This window comes from Amblyomma americanum, chromosome 11, assembly GCF_052857255.1.
Source record: "Amblyomma americanum isolate KBUSLIRL-KWMA chromosome 11, ASM5285725v1, whole genome shotgun sequence".
Classification (NCBI taxonomy): Eukaryota; Metazoa; Arthropoda; class Arachnida; order Ixodida; family Ixodidae; genus Amblyomma; species Amblyomma americanum.
In genome coordinates this window covers 85,062,741-85,089,562 of record NC_135507.1, presented here as the reverse complement: position 1 = coordinate 85,089,562, position 26,822 = coordinate 85,062,741, and the positions used below count along the sequence as shown (strand labels likewise).

At 48.7% G+C, this 26,822-nt stretch overlaps 1 protein-coding gene across 1 annotated transcript; it reads left to right on the top strand.

Moving 5' to 3' along the window:
- The first annotated feature begins 272 nt into the window (after positions 1 to 272).
- eIF2D (eukaryotic translation initiation factor 2D) lies at positions 273 to 12,632 on the top strand. The gene is made up of 10 exons (XM_077644571.1): positions 273 to 624; positions 2,503 to 2,777; positions 4,537 to 4,829; positions 5,602 to 5,745; positions 7,250 to 7,438; positions 8,127 to 8,329; positions 9,662 to 9,751; positions 9,829 to 10,093; positions 11,159 to 11,239; positions 11,897 to 12,632. The coding sequence occupies exons 1-10, from the start codon at positions 569 to 571 to the stop codon at positions 12,005 to 12,007; spliced, it is 1,707 nt and encodes a 568-aa protein (XP_077500697.1). The 5' UTR covers positions 273 to 568; the 3' UTR covers positions 12,008 to 12,632.
- The last annotated feature ends 14,190 nt before the right edge of the window (positions 12,633 to 26,822 follow it).

The following is a 26,822-nucleotide window of genomic DNA, read 5'->3' as shown; positions in this document are numbered from 1 at the left end:
TCTTGAAAACTCAAGGCTCCTTGATTATATCTCGCTTATCACTCACTCTATTGCTAAACTGTGAACATTTCTAGATCAAAACATCAAAAGTGACAGAGAGACAGATCTGTGATTGATGTATCTTTCACGCAAAAAGGAGAGAGACGCCCAGCGCATGGTTACAATGTTCTAGAAGCATGGTCAAGAGCACAGTGGTCCAGTGCTGTGCATCAAGAGACAGAGAAATGTCAGTATGCGGCCAAGCCATGCCAATTGCGGGCCAGCCAAAAGGCGAGTCGGCGAGCCGGCCGTAGCCGGCTGGTGCAGTTCGCTTCTTCCACGATAGGCAAAGTTGTGCATGCAGCTGTGTCGGAGCGGCGGGAACGCATATGACCAGCAGCAGTAGTGTGAAATTTTGGCATCAATACGAAACCCGGCCCATCGGTGTCGTCTCTTCTGAGGGGCAGCCAACCAGCACAGAAGTTGACTGTGGTGCTCCACAGCCGTACGCTCTGGACGAAACCGGCGCCCGACTTCTCGGACAGATCGCTCTCTGTGTTTTGACGAAGTCAACGCACACAGCTGGGCAATGTTCATAAAACCGTTCAAGATTAAGTCTAACGTACGGCTTAGAAATACCGACCGGTAGGTGTTGTTTCACGTCGCATATTATGATATAGATGCCGTAATGTCGGCAAGCTGCTGATGGCGGTGAGCAATTTGTGTGCCGGATACCTTTTTCTTCTGGAATAGCCCCGGAAGTGGTCAAACTTTTTAAACTGTTTTCAGGGAAAAAAAAGCAGGGAACTAGACTAGTCGTGTTGGAAGCGCCGTCGTGAAAGATCGAGATTGTATTTGCTGCTGCTTTTTCCTCGTAGGAATGGCAACCGCCGTTTGTCAGTATGGAAAGCAGGTTGCAATATGCCACCTCGAGTATAAGGAACCTAAGTGTACCACCTCGGATATAATGAACTTTAGTGTGTCAACCCCGGATATGATGAACTTTTGGCTGCTAATGTATTCAAACGATCCACTGAGGACCGCCTAGTTTTTTAGCGCATGCTTCCATCATTCTTTTGAGTATGTGGACATAACTGGCCCATTTGATATACCAAAAGGGCCATTTGTGGAGGTTGCAGTGCGTTCCACTACTGTTTTTTTTTTCTTGTGTGCAGAGACTGGCGTGATGTTTACAATAAACTTTGGGAAATGGTTGGTTGGCACTCTGTCCTGACCAGTGCAGCAAGAAGTAGAGCAGTCCACAAGCGCTCGTTCTGAACTGATATTTTAACATTGAAGGGACACATACTGTGTCACAGTGACTAATAAAATATAAAGAATGTGAGCAAACCGAAAACTTCTTTGGAGGTTCGGAACACTCAATTTTAAGCACCTAATTTTTTTCTGCATTTTTCAAAAGCTTGCTGCCTGAGTTTTTGATGGTTTTTGTTAGAAACACTGTAGATCTTTGCCGGGAATTTTTCAGTCAGTGCATGCACCCGCTTTTATGTATCTGAATGCTGGGAACCATGATCAGCAAGCGCAATGGAAATTGCTCGTCGGCAAAAGTGATGCACCGAAAACTAATATGAATCTCACCCACCAGGCAGTAATTAGACATTTTTATTATAGAGTATTGTTCATTCTAGTTTCCACACCCAAAAGTTATTACAACACTGATGCATGCTTCGTCAGAATAAGTTTTAGTGATCCGTGGTTGCCTTTCCATCCAATAAATGCAAAACGCTGGGTGCCGTCCAGTGAAAAGAGCTAAAAACACATGGTCAGCGATGTGAAGGGAGCGCTGCCTTTCATCACGAGGAGCACTACAGAGAACCAAAATTATAATAAAACATAACGAACACTCCTAAAGGAAAAAAAAACACCGTGCACTTAAAAGAAATCAGCGATATTTTACTGAGATGTGGTCACACGGTGGGATACACTGATAATCGCAGTTTTATGCAATTTTTAATGCCAAATTAAAATGATAAATCCTCATTTCTTTAATAATTCAGTGCTCAATTCTTGCAATATGAGGCACAGTCCTCTCATTTCCACCATAATCTTATGACATGTGTTTGGTCATCGCTCAGTCCCTTTAACCAGTCGTCCTCATTTCTGCCCAGTCGCAATGTGCTGTTTACCAACACATCTTTTTTAGCCATTCCTGATCAACATGTCCAATTAACATGTTATTCAAGAATCGCGCAGTTTTAAAAATCGAGACACAGCCATACTCGTGACAATGGAAGGCAAGAAACCTGCATGCCAACTCGAACATTAAGCAACCACCTTGATGTTTAGGCTTGTACAGATTACCACAGAACTTGACAAAGGCAGTATAGTGATGCCTTGCTGTGACAATGGCAATTCCCATATTTAGGTGCCTCGCCACTCACAGGACTAAGTACTGCATATATATGCTGGTTGCACCTCTATACAAGCCAAAGGGCTTTTGCAGTACGGCAGAAAGCACACCTTGTGCTGAGAATTGCTCAGACGAGCCTTTCCTCAATGCAGCAAGCGTCTCCGTGCCCAGCTGGAAGCGCAGTACCCTCATCTGAGCGTCAGCCAGCTGGACGTGGTGTGCCCCGTGGGACGTGGTGGGGAGCTGTTCCAGCTTCGTCTCCTGTGTCATGGGGGAGAGGCTGTGGTGGCTTACTGTCTTGATGCAGAGCCCATCTTTTTTGAGCAAGATGGAGGCCGCCTCATACCAACCGTGTACACGCTATGGCACCTGCCATCTCTGCTGCCGTACCTGTGCACATGGGAAGCCGTGATTGAACGGCTGGCTGGTGAGTGTTAGGTCGTCGTAGTCTTTTTGTCCCTAAGCCAGCGTGTCGTGCCAGCAGGCGGTGCGGGAGACATTGTTATTAATGGTTTAGCATTAGAAGCGTCTATGCAAGCAGAAGTGGCGACTGCCATCGCGTGCACGTGGCGCGGTGTGAACATCATGACATCATCACAACCTGCCCACCATGGCAGGTGGCAGCTAAATTAATGATAGCTCGCGAGAAGTTGCGTGGGGAGAGAAATATGAGTCTCGCAAGCCCCACCAGTGGCTGTGTTTGAAACAGCTACCTGCCGGACCAATGGCACATCACATAACTGCTGCGCCACTGTGCCAAGAGTGGTATGAGGACTCCCAGTGATCTATGAATGTAATTTAGAATATCTGGTTATTAGCTATAACAGAATCAGCAGCAACAGAAAAGGCTTTACGCATTCAAACAATCCACCCAGGATCGCCGAAGAGTTTTTTTTTTCTTACTTTTTCTGGCCTTCCTACCTTCCTAGCAATATGTCTTCAAGCCACACAGTTATCAATGAGAGGCGCGACTGTGGGTAGCACTGGGTTGATTTTGACCATGCAGAGTTCAGCGGTTCCAGTTTTATTTTGGAGTTTCACTGTGCCACAGTGCCAGTTGGCGTATTGTGATGTACAGTCGTCCACACAGCTGTCTAGAGTGCTCGGATGATGCATTGGGCAGTACACTGGCATCATGTACGAGTGGCCTAGGGCTCAAAACAACATCGCACATGCACTTTTCCATGGATGATGTTTAACTCCTCAGGTATTTAAAAGCTATATCGGCCCCATCAGGCAGTGGCGACTGTCATAAATGGACAACACAGTGCGCCGTTCGAGCACTCTAGACATGTGAATGGACAACTGTACCTGTCACCTGTGCAACACATGACAGGCTGTGATGTGCACAGATAGTGTGATGCAGTGTGCATTTGGCAGACGTGGAGCAGCACTAAGTCCATCGCCAGTTGCAGCTATGGCACAGTACTACCACTTATAAGACCTTTAGTTCGAAACAACGTGGCTGGTTTGAACCAGAAGTTTGAATTTTGTGCAGGTGCCGGAGTTTTCATTTTCCTTCCTTTTCTCCTCTTTGTCAGTGGCTGCGCTGATTTTCATTCTTCGACTTTTCATCAAAGTTTGTCATATTGTCATAATAGATGGCATCCACATGCAACCTGGCAGGTGGCGGTTAAATTAATGATTGGTCGCAAGAGGTTGCTCGGCCAATCTGGGTCTCACAAGCCCCACCGGAGGCAGCACCTGCCATCCCAGGGCAGTGGCGCACTGCCTACCACTACACCAGGAGTGGTGTGGTATGAGGACTCCCAGGGATCTGTGAATGTTAAGTAGAGAAAGACCAATTCTTCATATATGGGCATTAACCCATTAGCGATCGCGTCATACCCTTAAAGGGAAACATGAGCCATGGTATGGCGGCGACTATCTTCACAAAGTTAGTGCGCAGATCAGAAGGGGTGTGGCGGCGACGGCTACGTAGAGGCATGCAGAGGTAGAATTGCCAGCTGCGTGGAATCGGCTTACATCACACGGCAGCATGCAACGACTGCGTTCACAAAGTGAGCGGGTGGGCTTACATCTTCTCACACTTAGCCAGTCTTAAGTGTCTCTGTCGACTTTTGTTGTGAAGAAAGTTCGGGAAGTCCGTTGTGCATGTGGATCTGCCCCTTCAAAAGGAGTTGTCCATAAACCTGCCCCCACCCCGTTCTCTCTTGCTCTGATAGGTGGTGCAGATTTTATGGCACCGGGGTTGGCTGGCTGCAGCGAGCGCCTGTCAGCGGCCCGTCCTGGCGATGCGGTGGCTATCCGGGTGGCAGGGGGCAGCAGGGCTGCTGTTGCTGTGGGTCGGCTGCTGCAGAGTCCCCAAGCCCTGATGGCTGAGCCACGGGCTGGCAAGGCCGTTGCTGTTGCACATGTCTTGGGAGACCAGCTGTGGGTGCACGGTGGCAAGCGGCCACCGCCCGAACTTGAAGGTGACTCCGACGAGGAAGATGAGAATAGCCAGCAGCAGCCACAGGTCTGTTTTGCTTTTCGGTAAAGCCCTTTGCTGCCGTTCTGCTAGTCGCGGCGAGTTGAACCAATGTCACCAGTGGCAAGATTAGCTTGTAGATTTGCATTCATCTCACAGGGAGCCAGTCACGAGCTAGTCTGCTCAGTTTGCTTCAAGTTAGAGTTCTGAACATTAAGTGTCCTGGACTGTGCGCTGTGCAATGATTGCTGTTAATAAAAACTTGAGTGGACGCTTAAGCTCTACCTTAAGGTTATGATGCGATGGCATTAATGGGTCCCTTCAGTGGCTTAGGGTCCTTTTTTCCTTTTTGCGTATCACTTTGCAGACACGGATGCTTTTGTTTCTTCCACCATCACATAACGCTTAACCTACCCTTCAGAGTGCAATGCAATAGCATTAGGGATCCCTTCCATGCAAGAACTCCTCTCTCACTGAGGTTCTGTCTATGTGCCCATCTCCAGCTAAATGCAGCTTGCCAGTCAAGAAAGACATGCTGCAATTGTCTTGTCATTGTCATGCAGTTGTCATTGTCTTGTAATGACAATGATCCTGGGGCTTTTCCTAGTGTGGTTTCAGTTATGTGTCCAATTATAACATGCATTCCGGTTTGGGACTCAATTTCTTTGAAAAAAGGTGCATGTTAGAATTGGGTAAATATCTCAGTTTAGAGCTAGTGTTGGTGACAATATCACTAGAACCTAGCATTCTGGCTTCTGCTATCGTGCTGCTTTTCTGCCTGCCAACTGTTCTCTTGTCCCTGCCTACTATGTATTTCCAGGTCCAGGAGGCTGACAACAAAACGGAAGAATGTCCCTCAGGGGCAGATGAACAGCAGTCGTCAGCACCCACCGAAGAGCCACCCCCTGCAGAAGCGCAACAGGAAGCCAAGGAGGAGGATGAGGAGCAGCCACCAGAAGAGACGGTTAGTTTCCTTCAGCGTGTATTTGCATCCCCGAACCAAGAATATAGAAGTTAGCAACCCACACTATGTCACATCGCAAGAGAAACACGATGCTTGAAGCATAGATATGTAAATATATGTAGATATGTAAGCCATTCCTCTGGCCTGGGTAGCCAAACGTCTGACATTCCTGAAAGCAATCATTGAAAGCGATCACCTGAAGCAAGCATCTATCTTATGTCGCTGGCACCTTGTGGTGCAAAAGACAACCATCCCCAGGTGCTCGCCACGTCTTTACATAGTGCCACTTTTTTCTTGAGGCAGATAATTTTCTTGGGCACTTGCAGCAGACTTGGAGCATACTGTCGAGCCCAGATATATCAAACCTGGATATATTGAATTGTTTTTTATATCGAACAGTCAGAAGACCTCGAAAATCTCATGCAAAAGTCTACCACTATTATTCGTGTTTGTCAAATTTTGATTCAGCAGAACATTAGATATATCAAGCAGTGCACTGCACCGTTGAAAGTGGCGCTTTCCGTAATGGCACTCTTGATTACTTTCGGCGCTCAGAAGGATCGGTTGTGCAGCCTTGGGTACCTGCTGGCAATGCTAGTGCATGACGAGGTAACATAGGGTGTACTTGAGGCTGGCCTCTTGTAGTCATTTTCCACACCACATTGTTGTAATGCGGCGAAGCCACCGCAACTAAAGCCTGGCGGTGGCCCTCACCTGGTGTAATTTGCTCCCGAAGGCGTTGAGATTATTCTGTTTATACTCGTAACAGTATTAGGCCTCATGTTATAGACAGTGGCTGGTTCCAAAGTATCATCTGCTGCTGTTTCAGTGCGAATCAGGCTGCGCGTATCTAGCAGTGCGCTGCCAGCATGCCGGCAGATGGTACACCAGTGTTTCAACCTGTGTCAGTTTGTACAGAACAGCTCTTTTTGAGTTGTGAGTTTTATCTCAGACAGGGCCTTATTGCATGCATCAGGCACTGAGTAGACTGCAGTGCACACTCAGAGAGTTGCAGCTTGATGTGCAGGTGTCTGCTTTTGCTGGCTCAAATTAAATTCGAGTGGTCAAGGCCTCAGGCAACCCACGTTCTTGCATTGACGTGCTGCGTTCTATCATCACACCTTGCACTGCTGGATAATGCACAGATAAACAGTGTCCACTTTGAGCAATAGCTGTCGGCATGCAGTTAACTTCCAATGTTGTGCTAGGTTTTTCCACCATTTGCTCTAGTCTTGGGCTTAGTAACATGTAATTTCCACTCTCTAATTAGAGAGGTTACCAAGTGTGCAGGTGGGGATGTTAGTTCCCTTACCACACAGCAGGTTATTTCGGTAAATTGAGTTAACATATTGTGCTTTCAAATGCTATCTCCGTTGTTTCCGCTTAGCTTACTTAAATTTGTCTCTCAGGTTTTCTTTGTAGGATGTACTTGAGAATGTATCGGATGCTATCTGCACATGGCCTTAAAGATGGTGGGCGATTGGTGGGTGGTCTGTGTGTGCAGACAGCCACCATGGATGCCTTGTTGGAGAGTTGTGTGCTGTCGGCATTGCGGGCCAAGCTGGTACTGCCACTGCTGGCCAGCAGCCTCTACAGCGGCCATGTGCTGCCACGCTGTCCACCAGGCCGGCAGCTTGACATCCGGCGCACCTCGTACAAGAAGCTGTCCACCTACCTGGCACACCTGCAGTCTGTGAGTCTGCCCCCCCCCCATCTCTTCTTGCAAATAGCAGTATGGCGTTCTGCCACGATTCCTTGCTCCCCTACTTTAAGGGGAAGGCTTCATTTCGGGTTGTAATGTATTGCTGCAGATTTGAGTGCCTGAATGTTGTAATGCACTATATCACCATATCAGTGCTGTGACATGATGGTGCCCTGAAATCTCAGCGCCAATGCACAAACCTACAGGCTCCTTTGTGGTATGGCTTATAGACTGCACCAGGCACTGTGCAAGTTTCACTTTAATACATCCAGTGTGCCAAATTTTGTTGCTTTACATTAGCGCCTGCCTTAGCACTGTCTGATTTGATATATGCGTCGAGCTTTGCAACATCTATTCACAGCATCTCTGCGATGCGACATCTGCCAAACGTACAGTATCACATACATAACATCACATGGCATCGCAGCTTGGAGTGCACTTTGAAAGTATCACAGCAGTGTCATGCGGATAATGTAAACTGTGATGCTCTGCCACATACCGTAATGTCATCAGTTTATCTTTCAGCTTGATACCTTGCTGTGTTGTGATACCTACAAGGTGCGTCAGTGTTTTGGTGTCAGCAAAGTACCTTGTGTTTGGTGTAAGGTGGTTGAAGAGTGTAACAGGTGCGCCATTTTGACAACCAGTGGGCCTGATGCATGGTGCCCTTGCTGCCCAGGAAGGTGTGCTGTCGCTGAAGGAGACCAGTCCCGGTGTCCAGAGCATTGTGTCGGTCCGCAGGGAGCACCCGAGGCTGCGTGGCGTCTGCCACATGGACCTGCCACCAGTCGAGCCCCCCAAGGCGGACGGCTACTGCTTCCCCACCATCCGGGAGCTGCGCACCATCACCGCTGCCGTGCTGCCTCTTTTTCCGGGACGCAGGTGGGTACCGCACCACAGTTGAAGTCAACCAAACAAGCAAACAATATGATATCTGTGTCATCATGGAAAATTTATGTATTGATCAAACAACTTGGAGTTTGTGGCATAATGGCATCTGACACTACAGAAACAAACCTTGTGGTGTGACCTGTGCAGAGGGCAAAACGCTTTTCTAGGACACGTTCCGGGCATGTTTCTGGCTGAACACGCGATATCCAGCAATAGCAGTTGGTTAAAAATGGTCTAGATGCAAGCATGTGGAGTTAAACTCATAGGATTTTAGCGTCAATTTTTTTGCCTTCCTGGTCACGGCAGCTTTGGGAGCTTCGGAACACACAGTTTGGTTGTTCAAGGTGTTTTTCCCTCTGTACATGGAAGCTTTGTCGTGAACTTTGGCGAGCACCACAGTGTGTGCAAACTGGTTATACAAACTGCTGCGCCAAAGGGGCCCTGACAACTTATGCCTTTAGGTGGCAGTAACTTATTCTATATCTAAGGCGTTGGCTCATCTGCTAAGATGAATCTATAACCGCAGCAAATTTTATCGTGTCGGGTCCCACAGCTATCCCTCTTTACTTCAGTGAAGGGCAAAAAACCTGGGAATGTGATGTTCCTTTTCTAGATGCACCTGTGATTAGTACATTGGGTCAGGTTGTTTCAGTGCCACGCATTAGGCCTCACATCGTGCAATTTCGCATCCTGTATCTGTCCTGATTGGTCAAGTGGGCGATGACATCACAAGGTCACGTGACCATGGCGTGAAAATTAAAAACTGGAAAACAAGGGGGAGCACGCAACCGGGAAATGGCAAAGCAAGCAAGTTGGAACAGGTTCTCGGCAGACTTACTCAGCGCATGATTATATGTGTGCAAATGAAAATACGATGATGCTGACAAGATTGTGTGTGTGGTGAGAGAACTGACAAAGTCACATACGCATGTAGCAGCAACGTTGCTTCTAGTGCTGTCGCATTATCCCCATAATGTGTTGTGTTGTGTACAAGAGTGTTGTACACATGTTGTGTACATTTGTGTTGGGCATGGTGTTTTCACATTGTTTTCTGTTTCGTTGCAGCGATATTTTTGTGCATTTTTATTTGTTGCTTAGAGGTCAGTTCCATTTTTTGATATGTTAAAGCTTGGCACCGACTGGATGGTGCTGGTGTTTTGTTTGTCGTGTTCCGCCTTTGTAGTCTGTACCCTGTATCGCTCCTATCTTGGTCCTGACCAGACTGATAGTATCTCTAATAAACAAATAAATAAATAAATAAGAGCATCTGAACAGCCTTAACCTATTTGGATGTTGTGCTTTTTTTTCTTCTTCCCGGTGCAGCAAGGGACGTGCCTTAGGACTGGATGAGGTGCGAGCTGTCATCCGCAGCTATGTGAAGGAAAATGAGCTGCAAGATCCCCAGGACAAGAGGTCAGTGCAGTGGGTGGGATAAGCACGGTCCCGCGCGCAGAATTGAGCTCAGCTGACCCATTCCTGATGCTCTGCAGCCTGGTATGCATGGACCCCCGCCTGAGTGATGTGGCAGCCTGCTCTTCGGAGCGGCTCAGCTGGGAGGAGCTCTTCAACCGGGTGCTGTCGCGGATGCAGCCTGCACACGAGGTGACGCCTGCAGGCGGTGGGACGCCCGTCGTCCACCGCGGCGCTCTGCAACCCATTTCGTTCACGGTCGCCCAGCGGACAGGCAACAAGAAGGTGACCTTGGTCGAGGGACTCGAGGCATATGGCATCGAAGTTTCACAGCTGGCCCACGAGGTGAGCATTGCCAAACTGTCGAGTCAACCGCCCGCACATTTCGGCTGCAACATGCGAACAGCTTGTGTTGTGTGAGAAGTGGCTTTTGCTCTCCAGGCCTTTGGCCCCCTTGCACTTGGGGGCAGTAGTTCCCGTAGGAGGTGCAGACCATTTCTTTGTTACTCTACTCCTCTATATTGTCTGCTTTTTGCGCTGTAACATAGTGGTTTATTTGTGCATTTGCACAATTCTTGTTGCACAATTCTTGTTTTTGTGCATTTCAACAAGAAATTGTTCAACAAGAATTCAACAGGAAATTGTGCATTTGCACAATTTCTTGTAGTGGCACTTGCCCATTGGAAACTTGGTCAAGTTCGCAAAATTAGTGATGAAAACGTAGATTTGGGAGAATAATTTCAGAGAAAAACTTGTGAAAGTGAAGCAGTGCGTTGCTGTTTGTGTGCTACGGCTAAGAAAGGCATGCTTAGGCTGAAAGACAGTTTTGACGCTTTGGTTAAGGTGGTGCAGATTAAGTCATGCTGTAAACTTAAAATCTTGTTTTATGCACTGTGTATTCGCTTGGCTTCAGAATTGGAAGTTTCCCGTCTTGCAGTGGTAATATTCTATTTGGAGACAAGATGTGGCGCGCCTGTGTGCAAAAACCCACGAACTACGAATGGCACCAAAACTCTAGTTTCATTTATGCCTAGGCGTGCGGCATTGGACAGCGCATCCATAACTTGTGTACGAAGCCTTGCAACCCATGTTTTAATTTCAGGATGTACATCTTGGCTATGCAGAAACTCTGTTCTCTTATGGCACCTGTGTTTTGTGAACCTCGTTTTCTTGTGTCTGTACATGGACGGCACCCATTTGAAAGAAGTGGCAAAAACTGCAAGTGAACTCCCGGTGGGGTTGGTTAAAGTGCTCTTGTTCACTCACATAGTCGTGCCCACTGGCATGTATTTGTTATGCATGCTGATAAAGGTGTAGATGCATTTCCTTGTGTAGTACAGTGCCTAGCAGCACAATAGATGGCGCTTGTCTAGCGCGTCTTCTTACAGCTGCGCTGGTTGTGGCATGCAGGTGCAAGTGGGTGTGGCAGCCAGCACATCCCTTACCCCTCTGGCCAATGGCAGGCAGCAGCTGCTGGTCCAGGGAAACCAGGTACAGTGGTCCCAATGATTGGGAGCTGTTATCCCCTTTCCGCTGTGCTGTAATTGGCTAGCTACATGCGAAGTGTGGTCACTGGCATAGTGTTTGTGGAATTCCCACGCACTAGGTTGTGGTTTTGTGCTGCAGCCAAGTTGCCTCCGTCAAAGTATATTGTTTCTGCACATGCACCCACTCATAAAAATTCAAGAATCGTTTTACATGGCCCCATTAACACCTGGCTTCCTGTGCAAAGTTAGCGCATGCTCTTATTGTATTTAGAAGAACTTCTTGTTGGGCTAGATGGTGCATGTTGGTGTGTAATTGTATGCTGCCAAGAGTGCTCTCCAATAGTCTGCTCAAGTCATGCTTGGGTCTTCACATGTTTAACTTGAATAATTATCTGCTTTAGGTGCAGGCACCTACAGAGGGATGGCAAAATGTCCCCTGTTACTGTCCATACCCAGAGCGATGCACTAGTGCGGTTAAACGCAAGATCAACTAGCCCCATTCGCAGCGTCCACATGTGTGACGCAAGGGGCTTTCGAGTCTCGCATTACTATTGAAGCGCAGTTGTAGCAGCCTTTCTCAGATATTACCAGCTAGTATGTTGTGCTACAGTCTGTGCTACACACATCGCCAGCAATAGCAGCCCTTGCCGTGTTGTCGCAGGTGGCCTTCCTGGAGCGGCTACTGACTGGTTCGTCGTACGGGGTGCCACGCAAGTACCTCAAGGGTCTTGAACATGCAGCTGGGAAGAAGAAAGGAGGTGCCCGGAAGTAGGCTCTGACACTGTCATCACTCGCCAGCAGAAATGTCGGCGCGGCCCCACACTGCTGACCAGCTGTGGCCATCTCCTCATTGGAACACCACCGTCTTAGAAGCCACATGTAATGTTCCACTGAATCGAAAGAATGAGAGAGGAACTGTTGAAGCACGTGGTGTGCATACACGTCTGCTGTGAAGCATCAGCAACTCGGCATAACAATGCACACTTTGAAAATGAATCAGCCCTCTTCCATGGCCAGGGTTTCTGGGATTGTACCAGCTCTGTTGGAATTAGTCGTGCCATTCTCCTGAAGGAGTGAGAAAAGAATGGAGCACCAGTAGTTTCTGGGCACCTGAATTGACTGGCCCTGGGCAGCATCAGATTGCAGTGCAGAAAGATGTGACTTCTGATGCAACAGTGTGCGATTTTGGCAATGCACAATACTGGCATCAAATGTGGCACCACTGTATACGAGAGCAAAATGATAATGCATGAGCAACTGAGCAGAACTGCCAGCCATTTTATTCTGCTTCCTTGTCTCGCCTTGTGGTAATGGTGGTGTGCAATACCAAGAAAATTTGCCAGGCTTTTCAGTAAAAAAGGGATGACGCAAACTTGTGGCTCCCATTCTGAGCAGCATGTTTTAACTTTTTTTTTTGTGACATGTCAGACACGTCATAACGAGTGACAAACTGAGGTGTCACTTACTGACACTCTGCTCACAGGCTGCATATTGTGGCGCCATCTGCTCACATGGGTCAAAACACAGACCACATGTTCACATGTTCTCTTTTATACAAAATCGGTTGCGTGGTTACAGGTGATGAATGCAAAAAAATAAATGGATTGACGGACACCTGCAGTAAAAGCTCAATTCGAACTGACGTCCGGGTTCTGGCACAGCCCTGGCATATTTAAACAGGGGAAAACTCCCGATAATTCAAACATATCGGTGCCCACGATGGTTAATTCCAACTAGAAACATCACTCCTCGCAGATAGAAGTTCGCGCATAGCGGGTACCAACGCGCTGCAAATTTACTAGAGACGCAGAACAACGAAAAGCGACAAACAAGCAGCGCACACGAGGTGAGACGCACATTTGGCTGATGGAGCGAGCGTGCGGCACATGCCATTGCTGATCTTCGCTGCTGAAGCACTGGAGAGAATTCGTGAAGGAAACACTCGGGATAGAGCGTGAAGTTACGCAGCCAGCCTTCGCAAGTCAAGTGCTCACGAAGCCGTTCCCTCCCCCATTTTTCACTCTCCGAGTCAGTACCTAATGTTTTGCTGTCAGTGTGTTTCAGTGTGTGCATCTGCGCGACCCATGGCACAGGCGTCTGCAGCAAGGAGGTTGGTCTACAGTAACTTTGCCGCGCTGGTCCACCACGGGGGGACTGAATCTCTCCTTTTACTTTTTATGACTAGGCTTCAAGGTTATCTCCTGACGCTCCTTTCTGAGATCTTTTTTTTCCTCCATGCCACCAGTGCTTCGGTGCAAGCCATTGCAGCTTTGCGTTGTGCCGCGGTCGCTGGGCTTGTCATCAAGTGGTATGCACAATGCAGCTGTAGTTGAGGCGGTTGAGGTATTTGTGATTGATCGCTGCGGTCGCTTTTTTGTTGATGCAGTGCCTCCTATATGTTTTCAGTGCCCAGCAGGAAAAAAAAAATTGGGGGACACTTAAACTCTGCCTTTAATGGTATGACGCGACAGCGGTTCTCCTGGCCCATGCAGACACGAACACTGTTTCCTCTTTCACAGTCACAATCACGTGAAAGACCACACGTCATACATAGAAAGCCCTGCTGTAACGAACCCGTACGAACGTGCCTGCGCGGCGTAGCGGTAGCATGTCTGGCTAGCAATCCCAGGATGAGAGGTTTCCACCATCTGTGGGAGCCTCTTGTAATCGACTAGTCTTAATTTTTCCTCTACGCCAACGGCAACGCCGACACCGGCTTTTCAGCGACACTGAGCCCTTATGCTTTCACATAATACACAGACTGCCACTTAAACAGACTTCGTCTGCATGCGAATCCGTGTTTGTACACTAAAAGCTCGTTAATTGCACCACCTTTCATTCAGAAACCTGCGTAATTTTAATTGCCGATGCGGTCCCGGCCAATGCCCATGTAAGTCTATGACGTAGGACACTCATAATTCGAATGCTCCGGGTCTCGCACCAGCTAATTCGAACGGAGGCTGCGTCCAGGCATGACTGGCATGGCAAGCGATCGTCAGAATAGCTCTAATCAGCTGCAGAGTTACGCTCACCTGCGTTGAAAACAGACGGTTCCGTTAGGGTGGCTAGCCCCGTTTCCGATAAAAGCATGACCACGTATAATTTCGGTATGGTGGCATAGTTTCGGCTTCTCTCTTCTGAGCTTCGCACCATCTGGCGGCGTCAGCTGCAGATAGCCACCGAGCAAAGCTGCGTGTCGTTTCGGACGCTGACTGGCGCCGCAGCGCGTTTCCCTCGCTTTTAACCACGCGTGATCCAGGCGCCAAAACTGTGCGCTCGTCATGGGGCTGGTGGTGAAAACTCTTTATTCAGTGAAAGGATAGTTTGCAGGCCAAAAACTGCCCATCACATAAGTGGAGTCCTTAGTCCGGGACCCCGTCGGAGGAGGCCGCTACTCGTGCCCGTTGTACAAGAGCCCTTTGAGACTCCAGCCTCGAGCAGTTGAGCAGGGCTGCCTCCCATGCCTCTCGGGAAGGGCAAGGGTTTGGGGGAAGGGAAGGATTCTTCTGACAGGCCCAAACCATGTGGAAGTTATCGGACACTACCCCTCAGTGAGGGCAGCGCACATCAATTTTGGGGTCAAAATGTTTTGCTATTGCAGGACACAACAAAATTTTGGTCTGCAGGTGGCTAAGAGTTTACTCATCGGCTTTACTCTGGCCGTCAGCAGGGACCGGGAAAAGCTGATGCCGTTCGCAATGGAATGTGACGTCCGCCATTTGTGTAATGGAGCCTTCTCACACGTGACGCGGCCGCTTTCGAGGGGGCTCCACCGCTCCTCGTCGTACAGTGAAGGATGGCGCGGGGCCGTTGTAATTTTGGAGCTTTTCTGCCTCGATGCTCTCGGCAGTATGTATGAAATAAAGCACCAGTGGAAATGTGAAGAATAGACACTTTCGCACTGTGCCCATCTCAGAAGTGGAAGACCACTGTGAAATCTTTCAGCCAAAAAAAACGTGGTGAAAGTTGTTTTTTTTTGTCAGTTTTTCGGCATCATTCGATAATTCAAACATTTTTTTTCCGGTCTCTTGAAGTTCGAATTAACGAGCTTTTACATGTCAAAGGAGAGATAAATTCATTTTGCTTTAACCAATCTCTGTCCTAAGTTCTGATTGCTATTCTGCAGCAGCTTTTGTCAGCAAAAACTTAACTGGCTACTTTAATTTACTTCTTTGTTACCAAGGGAAAACACTAACTGCTGAACGCTTCTTAACATACTGTGCCCCTCCTTTCATTGAAAATTATTCGTAGGGGCAGGCATCTCCACATCTATCATTATACGGATAGTAAATACCATTAACCCCTGAATTTGTCATTTAACACCACGTGTTCAATGACACATTGGCAGAGAGCAAGGGCGCGCAATGCATTGGGCATGTCGTCGTGAACATTCTGGCCAAACAGTACTGCTGCAGATGCGGCGCGGAGCCCAACACTTTGACAAAGCGGCCACATGCGCTGTCCACGGTGGTCCTGATCCCCTTTGTCGCCGCCACCGGTGATGTCATACGGGAGCGTAAGAATCATGTCGCACATTTGGAGCGTTCTGCTCATCCCTAGATACGCCACAGGAGACGGTGATGCTGGGAGTGGGGATTCGTTCCGTATAGGAAGAAGATTGGGAACAGGGCATCTGTGATGCAAGGTTTCCACCATGAAAACTTCAAGAGCCTGCAGAGGATGAGTAAGGAAAGGTGAGGCTGAGCATAGGTGCGCTGGGGTAGTCTCAGAGGCTTGGAGTCCAACGCGTAATGCCTCGTCTATCCATCGGTGGTCCTGCGTCAAATTTAGCAAGTTCCAAAGGGAAGAGCATGGGTGAGAAATGATCACACAATATTTGCTTCCAAACTCGAGCAGCTCGGCTGTCAACGTCCTCCAAAAAGCTCATGGGAGAAAGTTTCCAATAGATCTTACCCTGGTGTACGTAAACAACGTTACGCCCAAGAGGAGTAGCCCGATGGGCAAAATGGCACACTTTCTCTTTTGGACCGGTTTTGCTTGCGACAAGCGCACCCCGGCGCCTTTCTTCTACCCTCAGTGCGCAGCATGTTTTGTCCGGGGATACGAAAGAACAGCACACGTCAAAACAGCGCACAAAAAACAGCACAGGGAAATAAAAAAACAGCACATCGGAGCACGGTGAAGCTGCTGGAGGTGTAAACTATCACCATAACTGCCAACAGTAAATCACGACACATGCGGCAGCGACCTTTGGACTTAGTGAGCTCTCGTTTCGCTGATTCAGGGCAGGCTCATGCATTGAGCAACAGCGTTGCTTATTTATTTATTTGTGACGCTAAAGTTGCCACACGGGACGACTATGGGCACTCAGCTGGTGGGTAACAGCGTTGCGTGAACGGTGCATTTGGCAGAATTAGTGATTAAGTAGCCCTTGCTTGCTTGGCTTCAATGATCTAGTTTCTTTCTGCATTACATGTAAGAAGAATCTGGGAAACTGCGAGATAAAATGGCCCGGGCTTCCGCTCTGCGGTCAAATGCCCCGGGTAGTGTATCTTAGTGCCCTTGCTGTTGCCGCGGGGTTTCAAGACGCTGGCTGTATGTACATTGCTTGCTGACGTGTTTTGAGAAGTTCGCGCACATTCGATGAAAGAATATTCGACGCCGTAGCTACCATTTGAACACATAAAGACATTATAGCAAGAAGTTGCGTTTCTATAGTAGTTTATACGATGATGTCAGTAATGCCTCAGGTCAGTATTTTAGATCGGGCGGCATGTTTTTATTGGCAGTTTTTAAGTACTCTGACAGGAAGCCCTGCGGTTGGCGGCCCTTTTTACGAGTATCTACCAAGAATACGCTGAGCCTGCAACTCTTGGCTGAATAAATGTCTCGGACTACTACTACTACTACTAGCTGCTACTACTACTATCAGAGCTGGATCCATATCCCATCGGTATAATTATGACCAGCTTTCCTTGCTGTCTATAATGAAGCAAACCATAGCATATTACCAATTCGTTACTGTTGTTTTTTCTGCTGTTCGCTCCCAATCTTCAACCCGATTTGGCAGTAAACACCCTGTAAAACGAAATTCCCTGCGTTCATTCTACAACTCTGCTTCAGTAGACTCCCACCTGTTTGGCTTGGTTTATGGGGGTTTAACGTCCCAAAGCGACTCAGGCTATGAGGGACTCCGTAGTGAAGGACTCCGGAAATTTCAACCACCTTGAGTTCTTTAACGTGCACTGACATTGCACAGCACACGGGCCTCTAGAATTTCGCCTCCATCGAAATTCGACCGCCGCGGCCGGGATCGAACCCGCGTCTTTCGGGCCAGCAGCCGAGCGCCATAACCACTCAGCCACCGCGGCGGCAAAACTCCCACCTGTGTTTGTTAGGTTAGGAGTTTCTTGTGGTTCCTGAGCAAAAGAACCATATTTGGCGAAAATTGATGTCTTAATAAGATTGGCTTCCAAGCGAAAAAAAGTAGCTTAATATTTGGTCAAATGTGGCGAAAATTTATATTTCGAGATAATTCTCTTCCTTAGCGTCACCAATAAATTAATAAGCAACGCTGTTGCTCAATGAATGAGCCTGCCCTGTTCCTTAATGAACCAGCGAAACGAGCACTCACTAACTCCAAAGGTGGCTGCCGCATGTGTTGCGATTTACCGTTTGCGGCTATGGCTATGCTTGTTCACCCCTCCAGCAGCTGCACTCCGATGTGCTGTTTGGTGGTCGTGCTGTTTTCCCCGCGCTCTCCTGTCGTCATGCTGTTTTTTCGGTTTGCTGTTTTGTCGCTGTGCCGTTTTGTCTGGCGTGCGGTTTTTTCCCCTGTGCTGTTTTGTCGCCGTGCTGTTGTCCATTGGAAGACACGTGTGCGCTGATGACGTACGTAGGTCGGGAGAGGAAGGCCGTAATTCGCTTTCCGGCCTTCTGCCTGCATGAGATCCGAACGCCGTTGCTACTTCAGGCGCAGTTCGACGATTTGTCGAGGAAATTTATGCCGAACAGTTGAGCGGCTTCGGTTATCGAACAGTCCCGAGCTGAAAGGATAGTTTATTTCCCTTTGTTTCAATATATGTTTTAAAGCAGAAACCGTTCCATAAATTCCCGAGGACCGGTTTGAAATAACCGTGATTTGATGAAACTATGCATGCTTGTCCGCCAATCCTACGAATATTCTTGAGCGGATTGGAAATTTCCCAGTATGCTCTCTCTGGTGCGAACTGATCACTAGGAAGCACTAGAGTCATATAAATAAAAATTTTATAAAAAGAAGCTTTATTTAGTGACTATAGGAAACACTAGGTGGCTATTATCCATAGTATTCATACTTAACGACAATGTGCCATGGACGGTCGGACTCAAGTAGGAGCGCGTTCTGCTGCTCACTGACGGTGCGCACGCACACAGTTTTGCAGCAGACGACATTCGCTCGAAACTTACGTGAGTCGGACGTCCTAAGGACTACAGTCACTTGACTGTACCGTAGCCCTTCCGGGGAACATCTCGGCAATCGTTAGCCAGCGTTATTGTTTCACAGCAACAAATTCCGCTTGTGTAGATCTGCACGCTGTCGTATTCCCTCGTTCCGAAGAGCACTACCCGCCGTGGTCGTCTTGCGCGCTCCTGCGCCCGCGATCACGGGGTTGGGTTGCGGCTTGACTGTCAGCCGCGGAACAAGCGGGGAATATACGCTCATATATTCCTCCTTCGTTAAAATTCCGCACGGTAGCGGTAGCGGTGGAGCACCTTCACAATTGGCGTTTCCTCAAAGAGGCTTCACCGCACTCGGCTCGTGGCGAGCCGGCGAGTGCGTACTATAGTTCCAGCGCTCCATGCTCCCGGTGCTGGCTCGTTCCCCCTCTCGAGCCGACGCAAAGAATTTCAAGCCATGAAGGAAAGGGGTTGGGGGGGGGGGGGGAGGGGGGGGGGACCTGCAACCTTATCCTGGAAAAGCTTCAAGCCACGAAAAAGAGTCCCCGAGATCCTCGCGTTCCTTATATTGTTGCAAACCAGACCCCGCTTCCGACGCGCGCGCGAGCGCCTGTGCGCAGGATGCACAGATATCTGCGTCCCGCTCGCGCTGGCGCGTTGGCGCTCCGCCGCAGGATGTGTCCACTGCGTTTGGCACTGTAAGCGAAGAAAACGCGTAGGCACCGGAACGGCGAGGTGCCTGGTAAAAAGAGTACCAGCTGGGCGCCCGGTCAGCTTTCGAAACGGCGCGAAACCGAAACTATGCGGCTGGATCATTGCTTGCCGACAAGGTTCTCCGACCACTGTCGCGCTGGTTGTTGCGCGCAAGCATGCGCGCAAGTCAAAGATGAGTGGGCAACATTGTACAGTGCAATTCGGGAGCGGTATATTCAAACGATCGCTTCCTGTGCAGGCCACCCTGGCCATACTCGACGCTTTTCCTTCTTTCCTCCATGCTGCACCGCGAGCCCACCCGAAGGAACCAATTAGAACCAATGAGTGCCCAGCCGCGTCCGCGACGTCAGCCGTGTTTGTCTCCTCTTTCTGGTCCTTTTAATTGTCTAGCGCTGTTTGAATGTTCTTGTTACCATGGAACATATTCGAATGGAGTGTGTTCGACCAACCGCAGCTGCGGCTGATCGTCGACACCAGGGCTGGACATCGTACCCTCCCACTGCTGCGCATTGGAATTCATTATGTTTATTACTGCCGTTTGCTTTTGGGAAGCCCATGTGGATGATAGTGGGTAGGTGTCGCCCCGCACAGAAGACATGTGTCCTCAAATATATACAGACGCGAGGATTTCTCCTAGTATACGTACGTGTTGGTCAGGGTATGTGTTTGTCTGAAGCTGTCTCCAGGCCACCGACTTCTCCCTGTTTAGACTTTTGTGTGGAGGAGGGTATGGTCTTGCGATTCTGCAGTGTCCTAAGAGGTTCGAGGGACGTTCGCGGCGGTCTCGGCTTCATCCTCCGCTCGGTTAGCGTAACCTCGACCGACGGCATCCGCCTTGTCGGGGAGCCGGCCCTCACTGCCACGGCCCCCTTGACGCAGATAAGCACGTGGCACCCCGATGTCCACTCGCGCAGATCGACACGAGTGCTAGGTGTCACTACGATCGAAACCACACACCGCCTTGCTTCGCTTCGTAGCTGAAAAAAAAAGAAATTTGAGGGGACACTGAAGATCCGCCTTGAAAGCTTAATGGGTTAATTAATGCCCATATATGCGGAATTGGTGATTCTAGACTTCCCACTCATAGGTCCCTGGGAGTCATCATACCACTCCTGGCGGAGTGATGCAGAGGTTAAGCGATATGCGCCACTGCCCTGTCATGGCAGGTCCTGCCACCGGTGGGGCTTGTGCGACCCGGTTTGCATTTCCCGAGCGACCAATGATTAATCTATAGCTGCCACTGTGGCCAGTTTACTAGCAATCCGCTGGGCATGTTGTGCTGACACCAAAAGGTCACATAATTCCTAGATGGCCCATCTCGTTGCTTCTCAGGGGATTTTTCTCTCACAGCGCCGACGACACCGGATTTTCTGCCTCAGTAAGCGCGTCCATACACAGTTTGCACCAGAGGTGGGCAACCTCATAAGGTTTCGACCTCATGAGGTCGACGATGGCTCGAAATTTTGTGAGTGAGGTCAGCAAATCAGATCTCAACCTCACGGGTGAGTTTGAGGTTTAGTGAGGTCGTCATTCAGTGAGGTCGAAATTTCGAGGTCAAGACTTTTGCATTTGCCACGTCTTACTCTGACGAGTGACGCTTCCGAAGCGGGGTTGCAGCGCATCACCGCAGTGTCCATGCAATGACGCTTGGTGTTCGGTTTCCCCTGTTTGGACAACCGGATGACACAGTTCCCTCTTAGGTTCCAGTGCTGCGCCGTAATGTCCGTGCAGTCCGAGCTTAGAGGAAGACGCACCCCTCTGGTCTTCCCGGAAGGAGTGACTGTCACAGCACGCCACTCTCCCTCCCCCTTGCCCCGCTGGCGTAGCACCCGTGGCTGCCTGCCGTTCGGCTGAAACTCCCGGGAGTGCGCAAAGCACGTAACTCAGGTTTACCCGCGGTAGCTTTGTTTCATGCCGCAAATAATTTCAGTCCAACGAGCGCGCAATAAATTCGTCGCAGCGCGGATGGCCCCAAGCAATACTGCTTCGTGATCATGCTCGTTGCCGGTGCTGACGTCATGGCTCTTGTCTTGCAGTTGAATAAAGGGGATCCTGCTGTGCATTATAAGCTGACTTAACAGAAACGAGTAGTCGGCACAGGCGAGAGAATGTGATTCAGGTGAATCCTAACAAGGACACCTGCCGATTTGATTAAAAAAGCACGAAGCCAGAAAAACCTGTATAACACCGTCGAAGCTTCTGATCGGTGACTTCCCCTTTCGAATCTCACACCAATTCTGTATATTCCCGTTCCGTAATGCAAGCAGATGCAAATATAATTTATATACTTCCGAATAACCTCTGTTCTGGTCTCCGGTTCCTTGTTCCTTCTCGGAAATTCACTTATTATGCCGAAACACCGCTGCACGAAGTGAACGTACGAGCATATATAGCGGTGTTGCAGCGCCGAAAAAATGCAAAACTATAATGAATGTATGGTGATGTGGTAGCCGATTCCTTTTCCTTTTTTTTTAATGAAGGTGTCTGAATGGAACTGATTACATGCTCGTGCTGTGCTGCTGAGTCGCTGTTTCAAACCTTCTAATATGACTTTTAATGGGGCACACTGTCGTTCGCTTCTGTTTTTAGTGTGCGATTTTTGTTTGCATGTTTGTGATAATTCTTTTTTTTTTCTTTTCTTGTATGTGATCAGTAAGGTTGGCGGCCTGCCTTGCAGTCGACCAGGCACCACACATTATCTCTCCTTTAACTATTTTGCAGAGACCCATCTTTCACCTTAAACGGCTTCGCAAATTGCTCGCGCGGTGCTCGCGGGTAAAAAACGTCGAGGATTCTGGCGTACCATCGATTAGTTCAGTTTTGAAGGAAAACAAGTGATTGCCTTAAAGCAGCTTGTCTCAGACTGGTTGACGAAATGGTACCCAGAATTCTGTTGAGGCGTATGAGTACTTAGGCGGTTTTTTTCCCCGGGGGAGGTGGGGGGGATTTGAGCGGAGAGCCATGATGCTCTTGACAGAGAGAGCGGATCACGCTGCCCACTCTGGGCCAGTTGTTTTGCCCCGTGTGGTTTTAATAGTTGGCACAGTGTTCTAAGACGTATACTTATACGATTTGAGCGGAGAGCCATGATGCTCTTGACAGAGAGAGCGGATCCCGCTGCCCACTCTGGGCCAGTTGTTTTGCCCCGTGTGGTTTTAATAGTTGGCACAGTGTTCGAAGACGTATACTCTATACCTTTCTTTCAAAATGCCGTGGGTTGACCGAGTCATCGGAGAATTTCCAGGATTTCTAAACAATTACCATCGCCACCTGGAGTGAAGTGGCGGAAACGGGGAGGCGTCTTGACCTCCCAGGAACATCAACATCATGATCCTTAATTATTAGCTGCAGGTATTCCTATTTTCCCACTGGGTAATGTACAATGTTTAATCAATATTCTGGCAACATTTAATTTGGTAGCGGTATATCATACTTCCCCGGGCTCATAAGGATACACTGTTAGCATCATCATCATCGCCATCATCTCGAGAGCCAAAGGCATGTGTCGTTGCATGATCTTTGCAGTATGTCATACATGAGAACTGGCGCGTTTACCTGCTGGACAATCCGAGTGTCATTAATGTGGACCGGGTTGTGGGCACTGTTTGTAATGCGTCATGCGCGCATGCGTAGTAACAATGTGGGATCCATATGGATCTCGAAATGGGGTGTAAGGGGGTTGGATGGGGGCCTGGTATGAAGAGAAATTACATTGCTGTCACGCGAGTAGGTGTGATGTCATATTACAGCGTCGTCACGTGACTAGGTTTGATGGCACATTACATCGCTGTCGCGTCACCTGGTATGACGTCACACTCACATGATAGAATAACTAATTATACTAATTAGACTTAACGCTACATATTATTAATTAGATATAATTATGTGACGTCATCATCTTAGTCACGTGACTTGTCGGCTCATGAAGTCGCATGGTGCCGCTTCTTGCGGACACATTTTTGCGGATATGACCTTGAAAGTGAGCCATCTAATGTTTTCGCATTAATAAAAGAAGCCGCTCGCTTCTGCACAGACATAAATACAACGTGCCTCTGTTGGTGCACTACAGTCGCAGCTTGTTAAACGTTTTCGAAGGCAACATATAGAGGACTGAAAACATTCTCGCTATGACGGATAGAGCTAGAAAATCGAAATATACTAATATGCGTCTGCATAACCGTCGCATTGGAAAGTACATCGACGACCAGTTTCTTTATATTCGGTAACTATTCTCAAGCCTGAAAGAGTATCGTGAATACCTCCCACCTCCTCCCAATTTCTGGTAGATGGTGTAGAAGGGCTGTGTTCGTCAATCTCCGGTTCGTGCGTGAATGAGCGAGAGGCTTCCAATACGAACAAGTATACACGAAGCAGGTTGCCAGATATTGACACACATAAAGTACTCCCCGACGTACTGGTGGTAACCGCGTATGGGACACCCCTGCCCGCAGGCCACATACTCTGAGGTTTCATCCCAGGTTATAAGCTTCCCCTATTGCGTGCACATCAATAGTGTCTGTACACACCTTATTAAATAATACCATCATCATTCTGGCTTTCCTGTCTCACACGATTCTCAGAATTGTTTTCAACTGAAAACTTCTTAATCGCTTTTTGTTTTGTTTTTCATTCGTTTTCTGAGGTCGAGCAGCCGACCTCAACCTCGCGATTTGAGATTGAGGTGAGGTTGAGTGAGGTCAGCAGAGGCCTCAGGAAAAGTGAGGTGAGGGCGCCTAAGGAGACCTCATCCTCAACTGATGAGGTGAGGTTGAGTGAGGTCGGCAAATTCTTTTTGAGGTTGAGGTGAGGTCCAGATTTTTGAGGTCAAATGCCCACCTCTGGTTTGCACAGCCCACAGGAGGCGGGGCGAACAACAACACCCAGCTGTTCGGCTGCGTGCAACAACTGTGGCTCCTTCAAAACGCTTCAGGGCAGAGGTCCAAGAGCGTGCAACAACTCCAACTTCTCGAAAGCTCCGTGGGGAGATTTTGAGGGACTTGTGGAATCATTAAAGCCGTCAAGAGGGTAACTGGAGCCACTGACACCCTCTTTGAGTTTTTTTTGCTGAAATATTCCGATCAATGATGCCGCCGCGGTGGCTATGGTGTAGTTAAGGCGCTCGGCTGCAGACCCGAAAGACGCGGGTTCGATCCCGGCCGCGGCGGTCGCATTTCGATGGAGGCCAAATGCTAGAGGCCCGTGCACATGTACTGTACGATGTCAGTGCACGTTAAAGCACCCCAGGTGGTAGAAATTTCCGGAGCCCTTCACTACACGGCGTGCCTCATAGCCTGTGTCGCTTTGGAACGTTGGACCCCCACAAAACCATAAATCAAACCAACCAATACGGGACAAAACTTGCTCCTTCCTCCCTCTGCAGACGCCGTCTGTGCACGCGTTGTCGAAACTAGCGAGGCATTCGATTTCCCGGAAACAGCAAGCAAAAAATAAGCAAGAATTTTGTACTGCTGGAATGTTCTGCCTAAGCTATGCTAAGGAATGTTGTACTGCCGACAGGCGGCACGTCATAATGCAACGAATTCGTTCATCATACGTTTATCGCCATTGAGTACCTCGATTACCAACTAATGAATGCTTGTTTACTTGTATACTTAGGAATAAACGTTACGCTTTTGGCAGCGTCCTGTTATTTTAATTCCTATTCTGTGCAGAGGAGGAGGAAAAACTTTATTCAAGGTCAGCACTAATTAAGGCCGAGTGAAAAAGAATGTTTGCACCGTTAAAGCCCGCTGATCATCTGCCGAGTCCGAGCGAAGCAATCACTCCAGGAGTGAGGGCAGGGGGTGGGGGGAGGGTAAGGGAAATAGACAGAGAGATTCGTCGGATTCTACATCGCATATATGGCTTTCGCTCAGTCTTTTCTTTCTTTATCGCAAAACTTATCAACCAAAGAAAGCGAACAATAGCAAACAAAAAGGCTCAAAGGATCACTGAAAGTAAGCGATGATATGTCGTCTGGGAGTGCTGGATTAGAAAGAATATATAGACGGTGTTCCCGGTGAGCAAAAGAACAAAAACGAAAGGACGAAATCATAAGTGGAACAAGTGAAATACTATTGCCGCTCTGGATGCTTCAAATGGCCTTCTGACTGAGGAGAGAGAGAGATACTTTAATGAATGCAGGAGAAATAGTACAGGTACAATATATCAGACCGCCAACTTTCGGTTCAATCAGATGGAATTCTCGGTCGGTGCACGGCTGAATTTCGTGCACAGTGACAAGACGCCGTACTGATTCCAATTGGGCATAAAAAGTTATATAGTGCATGTTTCCGGCCCAATAAATGCCCTCACGACACACATTTCGACGCCCTACCCTGTACGTACAACACTCGTACGAATTGAGACTGGAAACGGTAATCGCTAAAGCTAACGACGAGACGAAATCTGCCGATGCGTTTTGTGTGGAACGGAACCACCGTTCACGGAACCTAAAGCAGGAAGACACCATGTGCGACGTGTTCTGCTCCAATCTCCTGCGCATGCCACGTCGTCTGCTACGTAGGTATGTACGTGTAGCTCGAGCTATACATGGGATGCTACGTGACAAGTCAGCAGCAGACAGCAGGCAGTCTTGCATAATTAAAAGTAAAAAGAAAAACACGGTTCAACGGCCACTGTATGCTTTTACACGAGCGCGAAGCGACATCGTCCACAGACCTGCGTGGCCGTTTCGCGAGCTTTTCAGCGCAGTTTACGAGAAAGCGCTCGGCCCGCCGGTGAGGTGTCACCGAGAAGAGAGACGGTTACTGCGCCTCTCCATCCCTCAAGAACAATTTCTAGCGGTGCTCAGCTGTTAAAATTCTCTATTTGGAGCACAAATGCCGCCTCTTCACGGGTATGACTGTCACACACTGGCGTACTATATACATTGTTCTCGACGACACAATGAGGTCTTTTATGTATGTAAACTTTCGTTAAAATGGGGCTGAGCCACACGCTTAGCCACCTCTTTACGCTGCTTTTCTTCCTGACCCCCCCCCACACACAAACACCCCCGGGGGGGTTGTAAGGCTGCACTCGTAGTGCTCCAGTATCCACCCATGCAGCTCCTACTATCGCTTCGTTAAACAGCTAGCTGATACACACAATTTCGGTCGCGTCTTCGGTCCAACAGTTCAAGTAATTGCTGATGTTCAGTTAACATGCCATCGAGGACAGCGTTAACGTAAGGCACTACTGCTGTGTGGAATGCCAGACTCGAGGATGTTCGAAATCGGAAAACAAGGCTTGTGATTTCGATACAGACCTCATCAAGACTCTGAGGGTCTGAGCGCTGGGCCGGGACCGGAAGCGAAAAAAACTGACCACCCCACCCAAACTTGGCCGCGGACTTATCCATTCATTCACTCCCTTCCTAACTGAGGCGATATGCGCTGCACAGTAACGAAATTCGCTCAGATTGCGCCGTGTGACACGTTGGCAAGCCGGCTTCGGTCAACGACGTCCCG